A 13,150-nucleotide genomic window follows, 5' to 3' on the forward strand; every position below is an offset into this window, starting at 1 on the left:
ACGGAGGTGCAGCGTAGATTCCTTCTGAATGTTGTAGTCAGACAACGTCCGGCCATCTTCTAACTGCTTTCCAGCAAAGATCAACCGCTGTTGGTCTGGGGGAATACCTTCCTTATCTTGGATCTTCGACTTGACATTGTCAATGGTATCCGAAGACTCGACCTCAAGGGTGATTGTCTTTCCAGTCAAAGTCTTAACAAAAATCTGCATTATAACTAAAATAAATTTAAATAGATGAACTGATGTGTATCAACTAGTGTATGGAAAGAGGGAAAGGAGGTGGTGGGCTGGCTGTGTTTATATAGTATGAGCAATTAGTGGCAAGACCAAACCCTAATCAGGCGCGAAGTTCAGCGTTTAATTGTGTATGTTGTGACATTTACGTTGATAATTAAAATATTGTTGTGCGTATAGGGCATATACGCTATAATGCTTAAATACTTGAGGTTTCTCGTTGGTTCCAGGCTATGCATGTAAGAGAGGGGATATGGCAGACCTCGCCACAGTGAGTGTGCCACGTACGTCATAATGCTTTCAGCATTGTCTACAACTCTTAAGCGACCGCTTGATTTGATATCTGATTTGTTCGTGAATTAGGAAGTGTATACAAACAGATTAAAAATAGGCTCAAACTAGAACCGTTAATAAATTCAATTATAGATGTAATTGCACTTTGACATCGGAAGCGCTCTCAGCTTTTGCCCGTGTGTAGTTAACATTCCTAGTGACAGATTCAAGGCAGTTTTATATATATTTTTAACAGCTGCTCTTCTGACAGGTTAAAATAAAAATATAACATGGTTGTACAAAATAATAATGCTGTTTCTCCAGCGTATTTGCATTGAGATCAGAAGTTGCGTCTTATGCCGTAGTCTACCATATTTTAGACTAGTGTCTGTCAACCCGGTTTTAGTCAGAGTTTGTCTGGGATTTATTTTCAGAATGGCACGTAAATAATCATTGAACTCTTATTGATACTCAACATTATGAACCGAGATAATAAAGCGACTTCAACAGATTTTAAAATGCTGGTGGTTGAATCAAATCTACGTCATTGTCGGCGCCGCACGTGTTTTGTCCGCCTCCTGATTTTCAAACTTTTCGGTCCGGTCCAAAATGAAGTTCGTAACCCGCAAAAAAACGCAAAAATGAAGCAAAGACCAGTATTAAACTCTCGACGCCACTATGTTCAGGGTTTTCCGAGGTGCCGAGAGTTGACGTGCTTTGATTTGAAGCTTCTTTACTTCGTCAAAAGCGGAGAAGCCCTTCTTTTTTCAGTTTTTTTTTCCTGTCGACCTCATGACTCTTACTCCTCTTACCTATTAAGTGGACTGTAAACTTATAACTAGCCCACTGTTTGCTGCAATCTGTACTGTTTCTCTCTTCTGACTCTACTAAATACTTTGAGGGCATGAACTTGCTTAATCTTCCTGACGAGCTTATTGAACACATTCTTGATCTTGTTCATGCTGACAATACTACTGACAACTGTTATTCTTCCTCTCATAAACATCGCGTTCATCTAACAAAAAGGCTTGCTAGTTTTACGCGCAATGTACTCCCGGTCTGTCATCGCTTTCACGATCTCGGCCTCTCAGCTCTTTACTCCCATGTCCACATTGGTCACCCACGGGCATTCGATGTCTTTCGTTATCAGTTGATTACATACCCATATCTGGGTCGCCTTGTCCGCTGTCTTGACTGTATGAGCAACATGAAGCTTTTTGCCAATATGGACATTAATTCGGTTTAGTTTCCGACTTCACCTCTATCGGACTTGGCCGTACACGGAAAATGAACCGCGAAATTCAAATGGTGACTTCATCTACAATTACTGATGCTCTACAAAGAAGTCCTAATCTTCGGGAGTTTCTTGTATCTGAATCGATTGAAGATGAACTAGGCAGATCAGTTATTAGCTCCCTTTTTTCACTAAGTCATCTCGAAGCTGTTGATTTTTGTGGTGCAAGCGGTAGTGTATTTTCAGATGCATTAATGAATACTACATTTGTTCCCTCTGCCAGTCTTTCTCGTATATCTTTCCACGAATGCGTTGCTATACCTCGCAGTGTTTATGAATCTTTATTGCCTCAGCTGGGCAACCTAGCTAGATTAGATTTGACGCATGCGCAAATATCAATTACCGCTCTGATGTCAATTCCCGCAACTGCACGCATCACGCATCTGTCGCTATCGAAATGCAGGTCTCTTCGTGGTAAAGACATTGTGTGCTTTCTGACCACACATCTCAGTGTTACGTCTGGTTCACTGTCGTGGTTGTCTCTCCAACTAACTGATTTAACCGCGGAAGATATTACGCGTTTGCTGCAGTCTTTGTCTTGTAAGGTTCGGCATCTTAATCTCAGCAGTCTGCCTGTAGAGGAGTCGCATTTGGCGTTGTTGCCCGAGAATTTGGAAGAAGTATCGCTAGGATACGCAGACCTTTCAATCGACGCCTTGATCAAGACCTTCTCTCGCCGCACCGCAGTTACATACCTCGACTTGACTGGCAATCCTCATACTAATCTTTGGGTTGTGGGCGATATGCGATTGTTCAAAGCATGCCCTCATATTCTCGCTTGGGAATTTGATACGCAGCGGATTCTCGCGAAGCTGGTTGACGCGCGAATACCAAACTACGTTGTTGTTTTAGGTCAGGGTCGGCGTGGATGGATATTTAAGGAAGAGTGCGACGCGCTGGATCACGCTCACTCGCCTATGTGCAGTGGGCACATGCTCGGGATGGACATGGGCAATTCTGAGGCGTGGGCTGGTGCTGGCCGCAAAATTGATTGCTCCGGTACAAGATATGGTGGTGGACTTGAGCGAGGTATTTATCTTTATTATTCTTACCGCACCAAATGATAGTATTCAATGAAAACAGATTATAAGATGAGTTTGCTCTGTTGTAGCTGTTATATTTATTTAAATAAAAATTACAATCATCGTTTCTGCGATTTTATCACACCAATCTCTGCCATCTGGACGCCGAAACTTATAATCCTCATTATATTCAGAAGCAAACGGAACGTGGTTCAACATACAATGGTTTTGACGTGCAACGCGGTAATTAACATGATGTCATAAAGGCCAGTCACAACTTCCCCTTTCATAACAACAGCATGTGAATCCATTGGTGGTACAACGTATTCCCGGTACTCTGTTGGGACTCGTTCCTTGAGAGAGGCATGCAAAAAATCAGAGTCACCATAACCTCCAACCAGTTTTGCAATTTTGATTAGTGGCCGTTATTTAACTGTTCACTAACGAAATGATCTGGTCGGTGCTCTTCTAAAACGCTTCCCGAATTTTGTCGTGGTTTAAAATCCTGATGTCGCCATCTTCCAACCCACAGCTAATCTGTACTCCGGCTTCTATTGCATAATCTGCGCCAGGGTTGTTCATGAATGAATGCTTGACTGTTGCAGAATGAACTTGAAATTTCCGCTGAATTTTTGTGGCTGCTTCTCGATGATAATGCCTTAATTCTCTAAAGGTTCTAATTTTCGCTTTGCAATCTCTTCAAGTTTTTTGTCTACAAACACTAAGTGGACAACCCTCTCCGGACTTTCCAGGTGGAAGTGTTTTGGTTTATGAAATTTCAAAACATGCATTACCGTGTGACTCAGCAATTTAAACCGCGACACCTAATGTTTACTACCTTGATTATACCAGATTTGATAGAACCATCTTGAAGCAGTGCAATATAATTGTCACTGCCCCCATGCAATAATTTCATCCCTAGTATTACAATAGATCTCTCATGGAATTTTCAGGTAATCATATTTCTAACACCTGGCTATCTTGTAGGCGACGTCTCTTTGCTCGCTTCATTGTTGGTAAAACCAGCTGTGTCATTTAGTAATTTAAATCTCGACATCAAATTGCGGCTCGCCGTAATTTGAGTTTTGAATAAAGCATAGTGAAAGTGAAGTGTTTGTCATCGTAAATGTACGCAAGAAAGTACAGCGGCACTTTTTTTTTTGAACTTGACGCCCTTAATACGCCTGTACGGTTAATTCGAACAGGTTAGTGTGATGTCCAAGAACAAATGGGGTTTGTACCAATGGTTATATGCAGCAAAAGTCAACAATATGGTTTGAAATTTTTACGGCAACCTAGAAAAGCACTGCACCTATGGAAAGTGTTCAGAATAGCGGAGAAAAATTTAATTATATTTATAAAACTGTCATAGTAGCCAAAGACTCGTCCACGTTCTCGCCAGTTCAGGCGAGGATAATTTACTCCAGACTTTAGCAAACCCTGTTGGAGCGTGTTTAAAATATGGACGAACAATGCCTAAAAGGAGCTTTCCTCTATTGTTATTCGGGTTCAAGATGGTTTCAAACACATAACAACGCTACCATATATGTGACCGAAAGTGACCGAAAATCGCCCAGTACCAAGATTAGTAGCGACCGAAACAGCCCAAAACACCATTCTTCCAGATCATTTAGGGTTGTCTAAGTGTCAGCCATAGATGGAAAATCCAACTGAACGCAGTATTACGGCTTAGGGTTATCATATGCGGCTTTCAACATCAGTAGAAAACCAAGTTCACACGCCCTTCATTTATTTCGAAAATCATCAGATTATTGGTCTGATATATGGATTATTTTATGTCATAGAAGATGCAGTGGGAATACACACAAATAGAAATTTACAAGCTTGCAGAAGGAGTTGGTGTAAAAGGTATTGAAAAAGAGCAGAGACGGCTTAGCTAAAAATAGACCGGATGTACGTAAACCGCCGTTATCATCGTACGCAAAAATCCCAAGGCGGTTAGTGAAGTTGGCTCGGTACCTGTGTAAGGGTCAGGGCTAGAACTGGCCCTTAGTAGCGTACGTTCGACGGGTTTGGTACTAATCTATTTCAACAAATTGATCCGGAAATTCTCAAGATGGCCGTTTAAGTCTTTGTAGGCCAGATTACTAAATACTTTATAATTGTGTTATATCATGTTTGTTGTTATTGACATTGTGAATTGACCAAATTTGAAATACAATGGAAATACTTGCACACATGTGCTAATACGACGCATATACGTAACTTATTAAGCAACTACTTTTGAATTCTCAATTTGGCAGTATCGATACAACAATAATTCAACGCTTCAACAAAAATTTAAGAAGTTCCGAAAATGTGTTACTTTAAACAGGCCAACACGTAAACACGTTCTCCTCCCATAGAAGCCATATAACCATGACACTAAACACATATGCTTGTCAAATGGTTTTGCCAAGGAACATATATCACCTACAACTAAAATTACAGCTTGTTGGTAAAACCACAGACAAATTAGCATGCAAAAGAATGTCATGTTGGACCAAGATCGATGCGTTCTCGAAAAAGTAGTCTTGGTCCCGTCTTCACCATAATTTAGCGCTCCATCAAACTGTCGTCAGCGCTTTTTTGCTTTCCAATATTAAACATCTAACGCGCATTATCTTTCAGCAGCAAAATTTATAACACCTGACCCCACAAGACATAAACCATCCATATTCCTGTAGCAAATGCGATAACGTCTTCACACTGTTCTGGTCGTTAAGCACCGTCTAGCCACTTTGATTTTAAAAAACTATCAGCCAAAAAAAGCAGCATCAAGTGTATTGCTAAGCTTATAAATTAGGGATTATTTTTGAGTTTGAATAGACAGCAAGACAACTCGAGATGAATCCGAGAGCTAACTCATAGTTAATATTCGGTGAGGCCGTCGTGACGTGCGGCGCCGTTGAATAACACGAATACGAAAAAAACGAAGTTTCCGAAACAGGAATAATACTGGAGTATACGGCGTGAAATACGAAACGTCTTATTGATGTCCTCACATTTTATTGTGCACTTTATTGATTTGCAACTAATGAATGCGCGTAGTTTGCAACAATCTACATTAAAAGCCAACATGGGAACTTGGTCCGGGGAGGCACAATAATGAGCACAAAGAGCATCGGGTTAGGGCAGTCAAAACGAGCATCAAGCGACTAATAAATAGCAGATTGCTACCCACTCTATTTGTCTTTCTTCTTGGTAAAGTCATGGCGCTCAAAAAACTTTTGCGGGTCAATAAACGCCCTCTACTGCTTGAAAAAAGAGCCTCCAGCGTGATGATTATGACGACAGTTTCATTTGCGGTGTTTACAGATGTTTTCCTCTATGGGTAAGCATGTGTTTTTTTACACATGACACTTTACTGAAATTGAATAGAATCATAGTGCCAGTTGTGCCTTATGCTCTTGCTTCGCGTATGGGAGTAGCACAAGATTCTCTGCAACGAAGTATAAGTGTTGCTCTCTTTTGCTATGCAGCTGGTTTGCTAGTTTCGTCTCCACTATTTGGTTATCTGGCTGACGTGTACCAAAGGCGGCAACGGTTTATGATGATTGGTTTAGTTGCACTGTTGGGATCATCAATTATGCTTTGTGTTGCGCGAGTCCTGTGGGTGTTTGTGCTCGGTCGGCTGCTACAAGGCATGTCAGCTGCATGTGTTTGGACAGTCGGGCTCGCTCTCGTAACAGACTCGTTTGAGGAGGAAAAACTCGGAATGGTGATGGGTATAATCGGGTTAGCGATGAGCTTAGGCGTGTTTTTGGGTCCGCTATTGGGCGGCATCATATATGACAGAGCAGGTTATTACGCCACGTTTGCTGTTGTATTTGCTGTCATTGCGTTCGATATTGTGCTGCGACTAATTATGCTGGAAAAAAAAGATGTGCTTAAGTATAAAGCAGACTCTGAAAAGCCAGGCGAAACTGAAGATATTATTGATGCTGGTAGCTCAGCCGAGGGAGCATTTCAAACGAACACAGAAAATGCTGTTTCTAGAGACTCTACGCAACCGGTTAAAGTTATAAAAAGGAGCGGTCTTCTTCCAGCAGTAAGGCTTTTAAGTAATGGCCGCATGTTGAATGTGATGTTCATCAGTGTCATCGTGGCATGGGTAATGACGGCTCTTGATTCTATTCTGCCTCTACACACGGAAACCGTGTTTCATTTTTCGTCTCTGGGCTCTGGATTAATATTTCTTCCCGTAGCTATCACATCGCTGATAGCACCAGCTGTTGGTGTGTTTTTTGTTGAATGAAAGCTGGAATAAAGCTCACGAATTAGGCTTATGGGTTGATAAGAAAGGTCCTCGGTGGCCTCTGACACTAGGTTTGGTGCTTACATGTCCGTTCTTGATACTATTACGGTTGCCCAAAGAAAATGATGTTGGGCAGATAGTCTTGCTGTTTGCAATTGTGTCGCTGCTTGGTTTGTCGCTTGCTCTTCTTCTCCCTGCCACAATGACTGAGATCTCAACTTGTGTCATGGCAGCCGAGCAGAATTGTCCTGGCATTTTCGGTAAAGGTGGTGCGTACGGACAAGCGTTTGGTCTTTTCAATTTTGCCTACTCGGCAGGCAGTTTGTTTGGACCACTGCAAGCTGGATTTGTTGCCGAGGCGCATGGGTGGAACACAGTGACGTGGACACTCGGGTTGATCAGCGCATTCTCAGCAATCCCTGCAGTGCTTTTCACCGGTGGGTTTGTGTTTGCAAAAAAGAAGTCAAGTTTGGATGGAGACAGCAATGATGCGACCGAGGAGGAGAGTGTGGGGCGGTCAGAATCGGTTGAGGCCAAATCAGTTAGCGAAGGAATTCACTAGTGATTTAGCCTGATAATTTCAGGGCTTTAGGGTTCCAGAAACGTTATTTTAGTTAACGTGGCAATTTTATTTGTTATGCTTGTATGATTAATCTCGTTTTGTAAAAGCAGAACGAATCATGACTTCAAACCTGACTTCGGGCCAGCTCTGATGGGTGGAGCAGGCACAATTGCCCGCGCTAGCCAGGTCGGGAGTCCACGCAACAGTGCTAAAAAGGTAAATCTTCCGGGCAAAATCAACTGTGCACTCTCTGCTTTTAGAAGCTGCTGTGCGATACTGTCTGAAATGGTGGCGGGTTCAAGCACAAAATCTTTGAAGTTTGGTCCATTAATAACGGCGGCCGCGATTTTGGTTCTGGCCCAGTATGGGTGAACGACACTGCAGTATTAACGGATATGTAAGGTACATACACAGTGTTCTTACGTTGTGCGAACTTTCGGCGCGTTGTAGATTTGCCTGAGCTCGCAGGAGAGGCCCTCGTGAAACGCAAGAGTGGCTGCCTTTGTGCACGCATAATCAATCATACGCGCTGAGCACAAGAAGCTTGCTACACTGGCCAGAGTGACGACGTGGCCGTGGTTGGCTTCAATCATAGCAGGCAGAAACTGTTTTGTGAGTGTAAAGTGAGAGATGATGTTGACGTCGAAGGTGCGGCGGTAGAGCTCCTCGTCCATGTCGAGGATGTATTGGGAGGAGCTGGTACCGGCGTTATTAATTAAAACAGTTGGGTCACCGTGATTCTGTCTGATTTTGTTTGCAACATTAATCACCATCAAAGGATCTGTAATGTCACATTGATAGAAATAGATATTGTCGGCTACTTGTTACTATGACTTCTTGGTCTACAGTGACAGAAATCTTACGCAATTTGTTGCCTGATGGCATCAAATCAAGCACAATGACGGCTTTAGAGTAGGGGGCCATTTTTAATGCAATAGATTCACCTATACCGCCGGAACCGCCAGTGATGACGATGATTTCTTCACCGTATTTCCATTCATCCTTAAGCTTGTTGTTCACAGCTCGTCTTGTCATCGTGTGATTAAATACTCTGAGTAAGCCGATTGCAAATAGTACACCAACAGTCTTGACAATCGCGTTTGTAGTAATGCGAGCTATTGCGCTCGGAGACATGACTTTTGCCAGACATGACTGCTTTTTTGTAAGCACAAATAATGTAGCACCGGTCAGAAGTGGCTGGAACAAAGTCAGTCTCAAAGGTGCAAAAACGTATTCAAGTGTGTATCCTTCGTGAGGTTTTATGAGCAGTGGCATTGTTTTCAGCGGAGGATCTTGAATTTGCTAGGATAGACCGAGAAGCCGCAGCTTTTAATTAGTTTTTGGAGCGGTTTACACCATCCAGCAATAGCCCATCAGCCGCAATTACAGACAGCTCAATTTCTCTATAAAATGACTAGTCAGTTTACTTAACTTAAATAGGCAGTCGTTTTAATTTTATTTGTTAGAAGTCATGTTTGCTCTAAACCCGATCGAAGTTGATTGTTTTTGAAGTGCGTACAAAATAGAGTTTACTGTACGCACCGGCAAGTTCCGATACCATAAATACGTACATACGAGGCAAGATTAAACTGATGAGTCGTTCCAAATTGAACTCAACTCAATCCAAAGTCTTCGATGGCATCAATCACGTTGTTTACATTGAGCACAAATTCGTGAATCTCGTCAATTTCAACAACCGTTGCTGCAATTGCAGTCTTGATCCAATTTGTGTGAACAATCCTGAAAACAATTAATGTTCTTGTTAGCTTGACAATTGAAGATACACTTACGTTGTTCGGCCCTTGGGCGTTATGTATATTTCTCTTAACTCGCAAGCAAGACCTTCATGAAACGCAAGTGTTCCCGCTTTTGTGGCACAGCAGTCAAGCATATGTATTGGGGTGACGAAACTAGCAATACTTGGAAGAGTGACGATATGGCCGTTATTAGCCACGACCATAGCAGGCAGGTTTGACTGTAAAGAAGTGCAAAATGAGGTTGACGCCAAAAGTCGCCGCCTTAGTCGAAATTCGTTCATATCGGTCACATACTGCCATACTGTTGTACCGGCGTTGTTCACCAGCACTGTAGAATTTCCATGCTCTTTATTGATTGTATCAGCAACCGAGTTGATCTGTTCTAAATTGCGTAAGTGACATTGGTAAAAATACACATTGCTGGCTGTTTGACCTAGCAAAAGCACAAATAGTCAAATAATTTGTTGACATACGTAATAGATGGCAGAGGGCGCAAGATCAAAAATAATGATGACTTTAGATTTAGTTGCAAGCCTCAGTGCAAGAGCCTCACAAATTTCACGGGATCCACCGGTAATGAACACGACTTCTTTCGCCATATCTCCTCTTGTCTTATGTAAAGTTGTTTGCAAATGAGTGCGACACTGTGTGATTGATACTCGAAGTAATTCTGTGATGAACAGTAAGTGAAGACCCGTATAAACTGTCTCTGTCGACAGACGGTTGAGAGTGTCCGATGACACCAATAATGTTAAGAATGCTAGTTTACGCCATAAACAAGGCCAATCCCAGTCACTGCAGGCTGCAGTCCTGTCACAGCAAATGGCGCACTAAAGGCCTCTAATGTTAAATCTTCATGAGGTCGTAGTCTTTTTTGCATATTTGATTCAATTAGTTTTGAGAAACAAAGCACGTCGTTGAAGACACGACGCTCATTACTTTTAAGCAATTAGTCCGAGGTTGAACGCCATATACAGCGCCCGCTAGCTCGACGGAAGCGCCATGCAGTCGAGTCGGGACAATTATTAGTTGCGACCGTGACGTGACAACGATGCAATAATTTATGTCGTGTAATAAAGTAACTGTTTAAAGTACTTTAAAACCAAAAATCATCGATGAGCCGCACACTAGAAATACATTCTGATCTCTCCAAGTCCAGAGTGCTTACTAACCAGTCAAATCTTGCTGGTGTCATCACCAGAGAAGCAACTTACTATACTGCACATAATCGTATGTAGACACGCCACTTGCAAAGTATGTGCTGGTCTCAGAGAAGAGATAGCTGTGTAGGCGACGGAGATGTGGTGGAACAGCATTAAGAGCTAAGCGAAACGTAAAATAAATCGTTCGAAACTTTATGTCAAATCACGTGAAAGTCTAAAGTTTGAGGCTTAGGGTTGATACCGTGATTAAAGTTTAAAGAATCTGACTCTGCTGCATGCAACGGGACTGGCGGCATAAAACACGGTCTACTGCAGCTATATTTCACGCGCCAACAGTTTAACTGCCGTTTGCTATAACAATGAGTAAAGATTTGTATAATAACAACCCTTTTATTCTTCCGGCCGACGAGTCTAGTCCGTACCAGCCTCGTGAATCACAGGATTTGACTAGTCCAGTAAGTAGTCGTGTTTGAACGCAACAGAGTCTCTAAGATTAAGTATGACGATGGAGAAGATGTGCGCCTTGTAAAGGACAACGAGAAGCGTATAAGCCCGTCGGCTTCATCGCGATATACCGACCTGCCGTCGATTCAGGCTTCAGCGGGCGATTTGGCGCGCAACGTTCGTCCAAAATCCCGAGTCGCGCCTTCTGCTTCGTATGGAACTTATGATTCGGGCGCGGATCCCTTTCGCGATCCAGAGCCAAAGCCAGAAGCGTATTCGTCGCATGGATACGACCCTACAACTGCATACGCATTGCAGAATGCAGGGATGGGAGATTCGCATTACTCGGAAAGGTATCATCGTGCGCGATTGTTTGGAATGAAACGAAGAAAGCTGTATTCAGTCGGAGTCATCGCTCTGATTGTGGTTGCTGTCATTGTGATTGCTGCCACTGTCGGTAAATTAGGGTCGTCTATGAGGGGCCGTACAGAGAGCAACGTACCTGTTTCTGCTATACCCGTTGTAGCAGGACCAAATGCAGACTCGAATCCGGAACCGGCTCCGGCTCCGGCCGTAGCAGAAGATGCAAAGCCATACTGGGGTGTGTTCAATACCACGAACTCAACGTATGCTGTAAATATTACAACATCAGCAGTTTACTACTTGCCTTAGTTATATTAGAGTTTCTGGAATATGGGTTATATACATGGGTGAACGGATTTTTATAAAGTATTATGATGTGATAAATATTAAGAACTAGAATCTTTTGGTCTACTTTGTTAGCATATTCGGAATGATTTGACAATATTCTCACCATTTCAAAGCCCACGTTTGAGTAGCCACCTGGAAGTCAGTCGTTGGTTCAGAGAAATGAAGAAGTGCTTACATTTAACGTAGAACTGCTCGTTATATGGTGAACAGTCAAGAATGTTCTTGTTCAGTTAGCATTGAAAATCATGAAACGAAATAATTACCTTGTAGCAGCCAGATTTCTGGCCAATAAAGTCCAAAGCCGCAATAATTTTCTTACCGAGGCTTTTGCCTTGTTCTGATTTTGCGACTGCGATATCTTCAATATGTCCTACCAGACCGCATTCATGAATACTATGTGGTCAAAACGGGTGTCACAGCAACGCCAATAAACATACAATTTACGCTCGACTAGTAATGTACCAACAGCGACGACATTACCGGTCGAAATCTTTTCAATGACAATCATGAAATACTCGCCCTGTCTGGAGTGCATGAACTCACACTGTTCAATGAATTTTGCCTCAGAAATGTCGCCAACTGTAGTTAGATCTTTGAGTACATTTAGCACATTATGGTGATAATCAGATGCCTTTAGTGATCTCAAAATGTATTCAGGTGCTAATTGAGTAGCAACCTCTGGTGATATGAAAGATTCGGGAAATAATGACATTGTAATTCATACATAGAACGTATTAACGAAACGTACGCCGCAGAAGTTGTACAAATTAATTGTTGGTATCTTTTGTGGACAATTCATTTTATTTGCTATAAATTAAGTATTTATTATATACAATATTTATTTATTTAGTTACCTTATTATCATTACCATTTTACAACATAAATTCATACTCACTATGACCTTTCAAAACCCGAAGTAATTTTTTGCCAGACTGATTTATGATTCTCTAAAGGATTGGTATCTGTCACTTCTCCTTCTAAATAACTATCCAAATTACTGGAAATATCATTCCTTAACTGTGGATTCTGCTGAAATACTTTTTCCACTTGATCGCTCACGTTCTTTTCAAGATTCTCGTCAGTTTCGTTCGCTGCTTCTGTTGCTTTTTGTGCCTTCATTTCTGCTACAATTCGATCAACCTCCATCTTAAATAGCTCGTCTTTGTATTTTTGTTTCAATTCTAATGGTTTCGTATCTTCAATTCTCACACTTAAAAATGGTTTATCTTTATTATTTAGATCAACTGGCTCTTTTTTGATCTTTCAATTTTGCATAAGCTCAAGATCTAATTCTGTCTTTTAACTAGTCACTCACCAGCTCATATGGCATCATCTTAGCACCCAGCCAAAGACCAAATCCACCTCCGACAATTAAAGCTAGTACCCTACCTCGAATTCGTGCACTTTCCGTTGGTACTCGCATCTTCGAATA

General features: G+C 41.9%; 8 protein-coding genes across 8 annotated transcripts in view; 3 read left to right on the forward strand and 5 right to left on the reverse strand.

Moving 5' to 3' along the window:
- Positions 1-210, reverse strand: part of V1512DRAFT_277654 (ubiquitin) — a gene marked incomplete at both ends in the record, with an annotated part of 747 nt that extends 537 nt beyond the window's left edge. The window contains one exon of the mRNA XM_066917924.1: positions 3-210. Within this exon, the coding sequence (XP_066769890.1) occupies positions 3-210 (208 nt within the window). The remainder of the gene's footprint in view (positions 1-2) is intronic.
- A 911-nt stretch (positions 211-1,121) lies between these two features.
- On the forward strand, positions 1,122-2,971 carry V1512DRAFT_266463 (uncharacterized protein). The gene is made up of 2 exons (XM_066917103.1): positions 1,122-1,703; positions 1,754-2,971. The coding sequence occupies exons 1-2, from the start codon at positions 1,412-1,414 to the stop codon at positions 2,863-2,865; spliced, it is 1,404 nt and encodes a 467-aa protein (XP_066769891.1). The 5' UTR covers positions 1,122-1,411; the 3' UTR covers positions 2,866-2,971.
- A 3,064-nt stretch (positions 2,972-6,035) lies between these two features.
- Positions 6,036-7,643, forward strand: V1512DRAFT_211503 (major facilitator superfamily domain-containing protein; the record flags this gene model as incomplete). Its single annotated transcript, XM_066913538.1, has 3 exons — positions 6,036-6,157; positions 6,205-7,061; positions 7,108-7,643. The coding sequence occupies 3 exons, from the start codon at positions 6,036-6,038 to the stop codon at positions 7,641-7,643; spliced, it is 1,515 nt and encodes a 504-aa protein (XP_066769892.1).
- A 58-nt stretch (positions 7,644-7,701) lies between these two features.
- V1512DRAFT_55891 (putative oxidoreductase,short chain dehydrogenase) lies at positions 7,702-9,329 on the reverse strand. Its single transcript, XM_066918435.1, has 3 exons — positions 8,507-9,329; positions 8,067-8,460; positions 7,702-8,021 (listed from the first exon to the last, which is right to left on the reverse strand). Exons 1-3 carry the CDS (start codon positions 8,916-8,918, stop codon positions 7,760-7,762), a joined length of 1,068 nt encoding a protein of 355 aa, XP_066769893.1. The 5' UTR covers positions 8,919-9,329; the 3' UTR covers positions 7,702-7,759.
- On the reverse strand, positions 9,257-10,280 carry V1512DRAFT_254724 (uncharacterized protein; the record flags this gene model as incomplete). Its single annotated transcript, XM_066914784.1, has 4 exons — positions 9,257-9,383; positions 9,434-9,777; positions 9,874-10,202; positions 10,232-10,280. 4 exons carry the CDS (start codon positions 10,278-10,280, stop codon positions 9,257-9,259), a joined length of 849 nt encoding a protein of 282 aa, XP_066769894.1.
- Positions 10,281-10,479: 199 nt separating this feature from the next.
- On the forward strand, positions 10,480-11,884 carry V1512DRAFT_56243 (uncharacterized protein). Its single transcript, XM_066918436.1, has 2 exons — positions 10,480-11,018; positions 11,062-11,884. The coding sequence occupies exons 1-2, from the start codon at positions 10,923-10,925 to the stop codon at positions 11,677-11,679; spliced, it is 714 nt and encodes a 237-aa protein (XP_066769895.1). The 5' UTR covers positions 10,480-10,922; the 3' UTR covers positions 11,680-11,884.
- V1512DRAFT_266480 (acyl-CoA N-acyltransferase) lies at positions 11,608-12,471 on the reverse strand. Its single transcript, XM_066917104.1, has 6 exons — positions 12,156-12,471; positions 11,982-12,111; positions 11,894-11,939; positions 11,822-11,850; positions 11,714-11,778; positions 11,608-11,666 (listed from the first exon to the last, which is right to left on the reverse strand). Exons 1-5 carry the CDS (start codon positions 12,428-12,430, stop codon positions 11,764-11,766), a joined length of 495 nt encoding a protein of 164 aa, XP_066769896.1. The 5' UTR covers positions 12,431-12,471; the 3' UTR covers positions 11,608-11,666; positions 11,714-11,763.
- A 141-nt stretch (positions 12,472-12,612) lies between these two features.
- Positions 12,613-13,141, reverse strand: V1512DRAFT_249328 (uncharacterized protein; the record flags this gene model as incomplete). Its single annotated transcript, XM_066914608.1, has 2 exons — positions 12,613-12,978; positions 13,034-13,141. 2 exons carry the CDS (start codon positions 13,139-13,141, stop codon positions 12,613-12,615), a joined length of 474 nt encoding a protein of 157 aa, XP_066769897.1.
- Between the last annotated feature and the right edge of the window lie 9 nt (positions 13,142-13,150).

The sequence above is a fragment of the Lipomyces arxii genome (assembly GCF_038497795.1).
Source record: "Lipomyces arxii strain Phaff 12-163 unplaced genomic scaffold V1512scaffold_19, whole genome shotgun sequence".
NCBI lineage: Eukaryota > Fungi > Ascomycota > Lipomycetes > Lipomycetales > Lipomycetaceae > Lipomyces > Lipomyces arxii.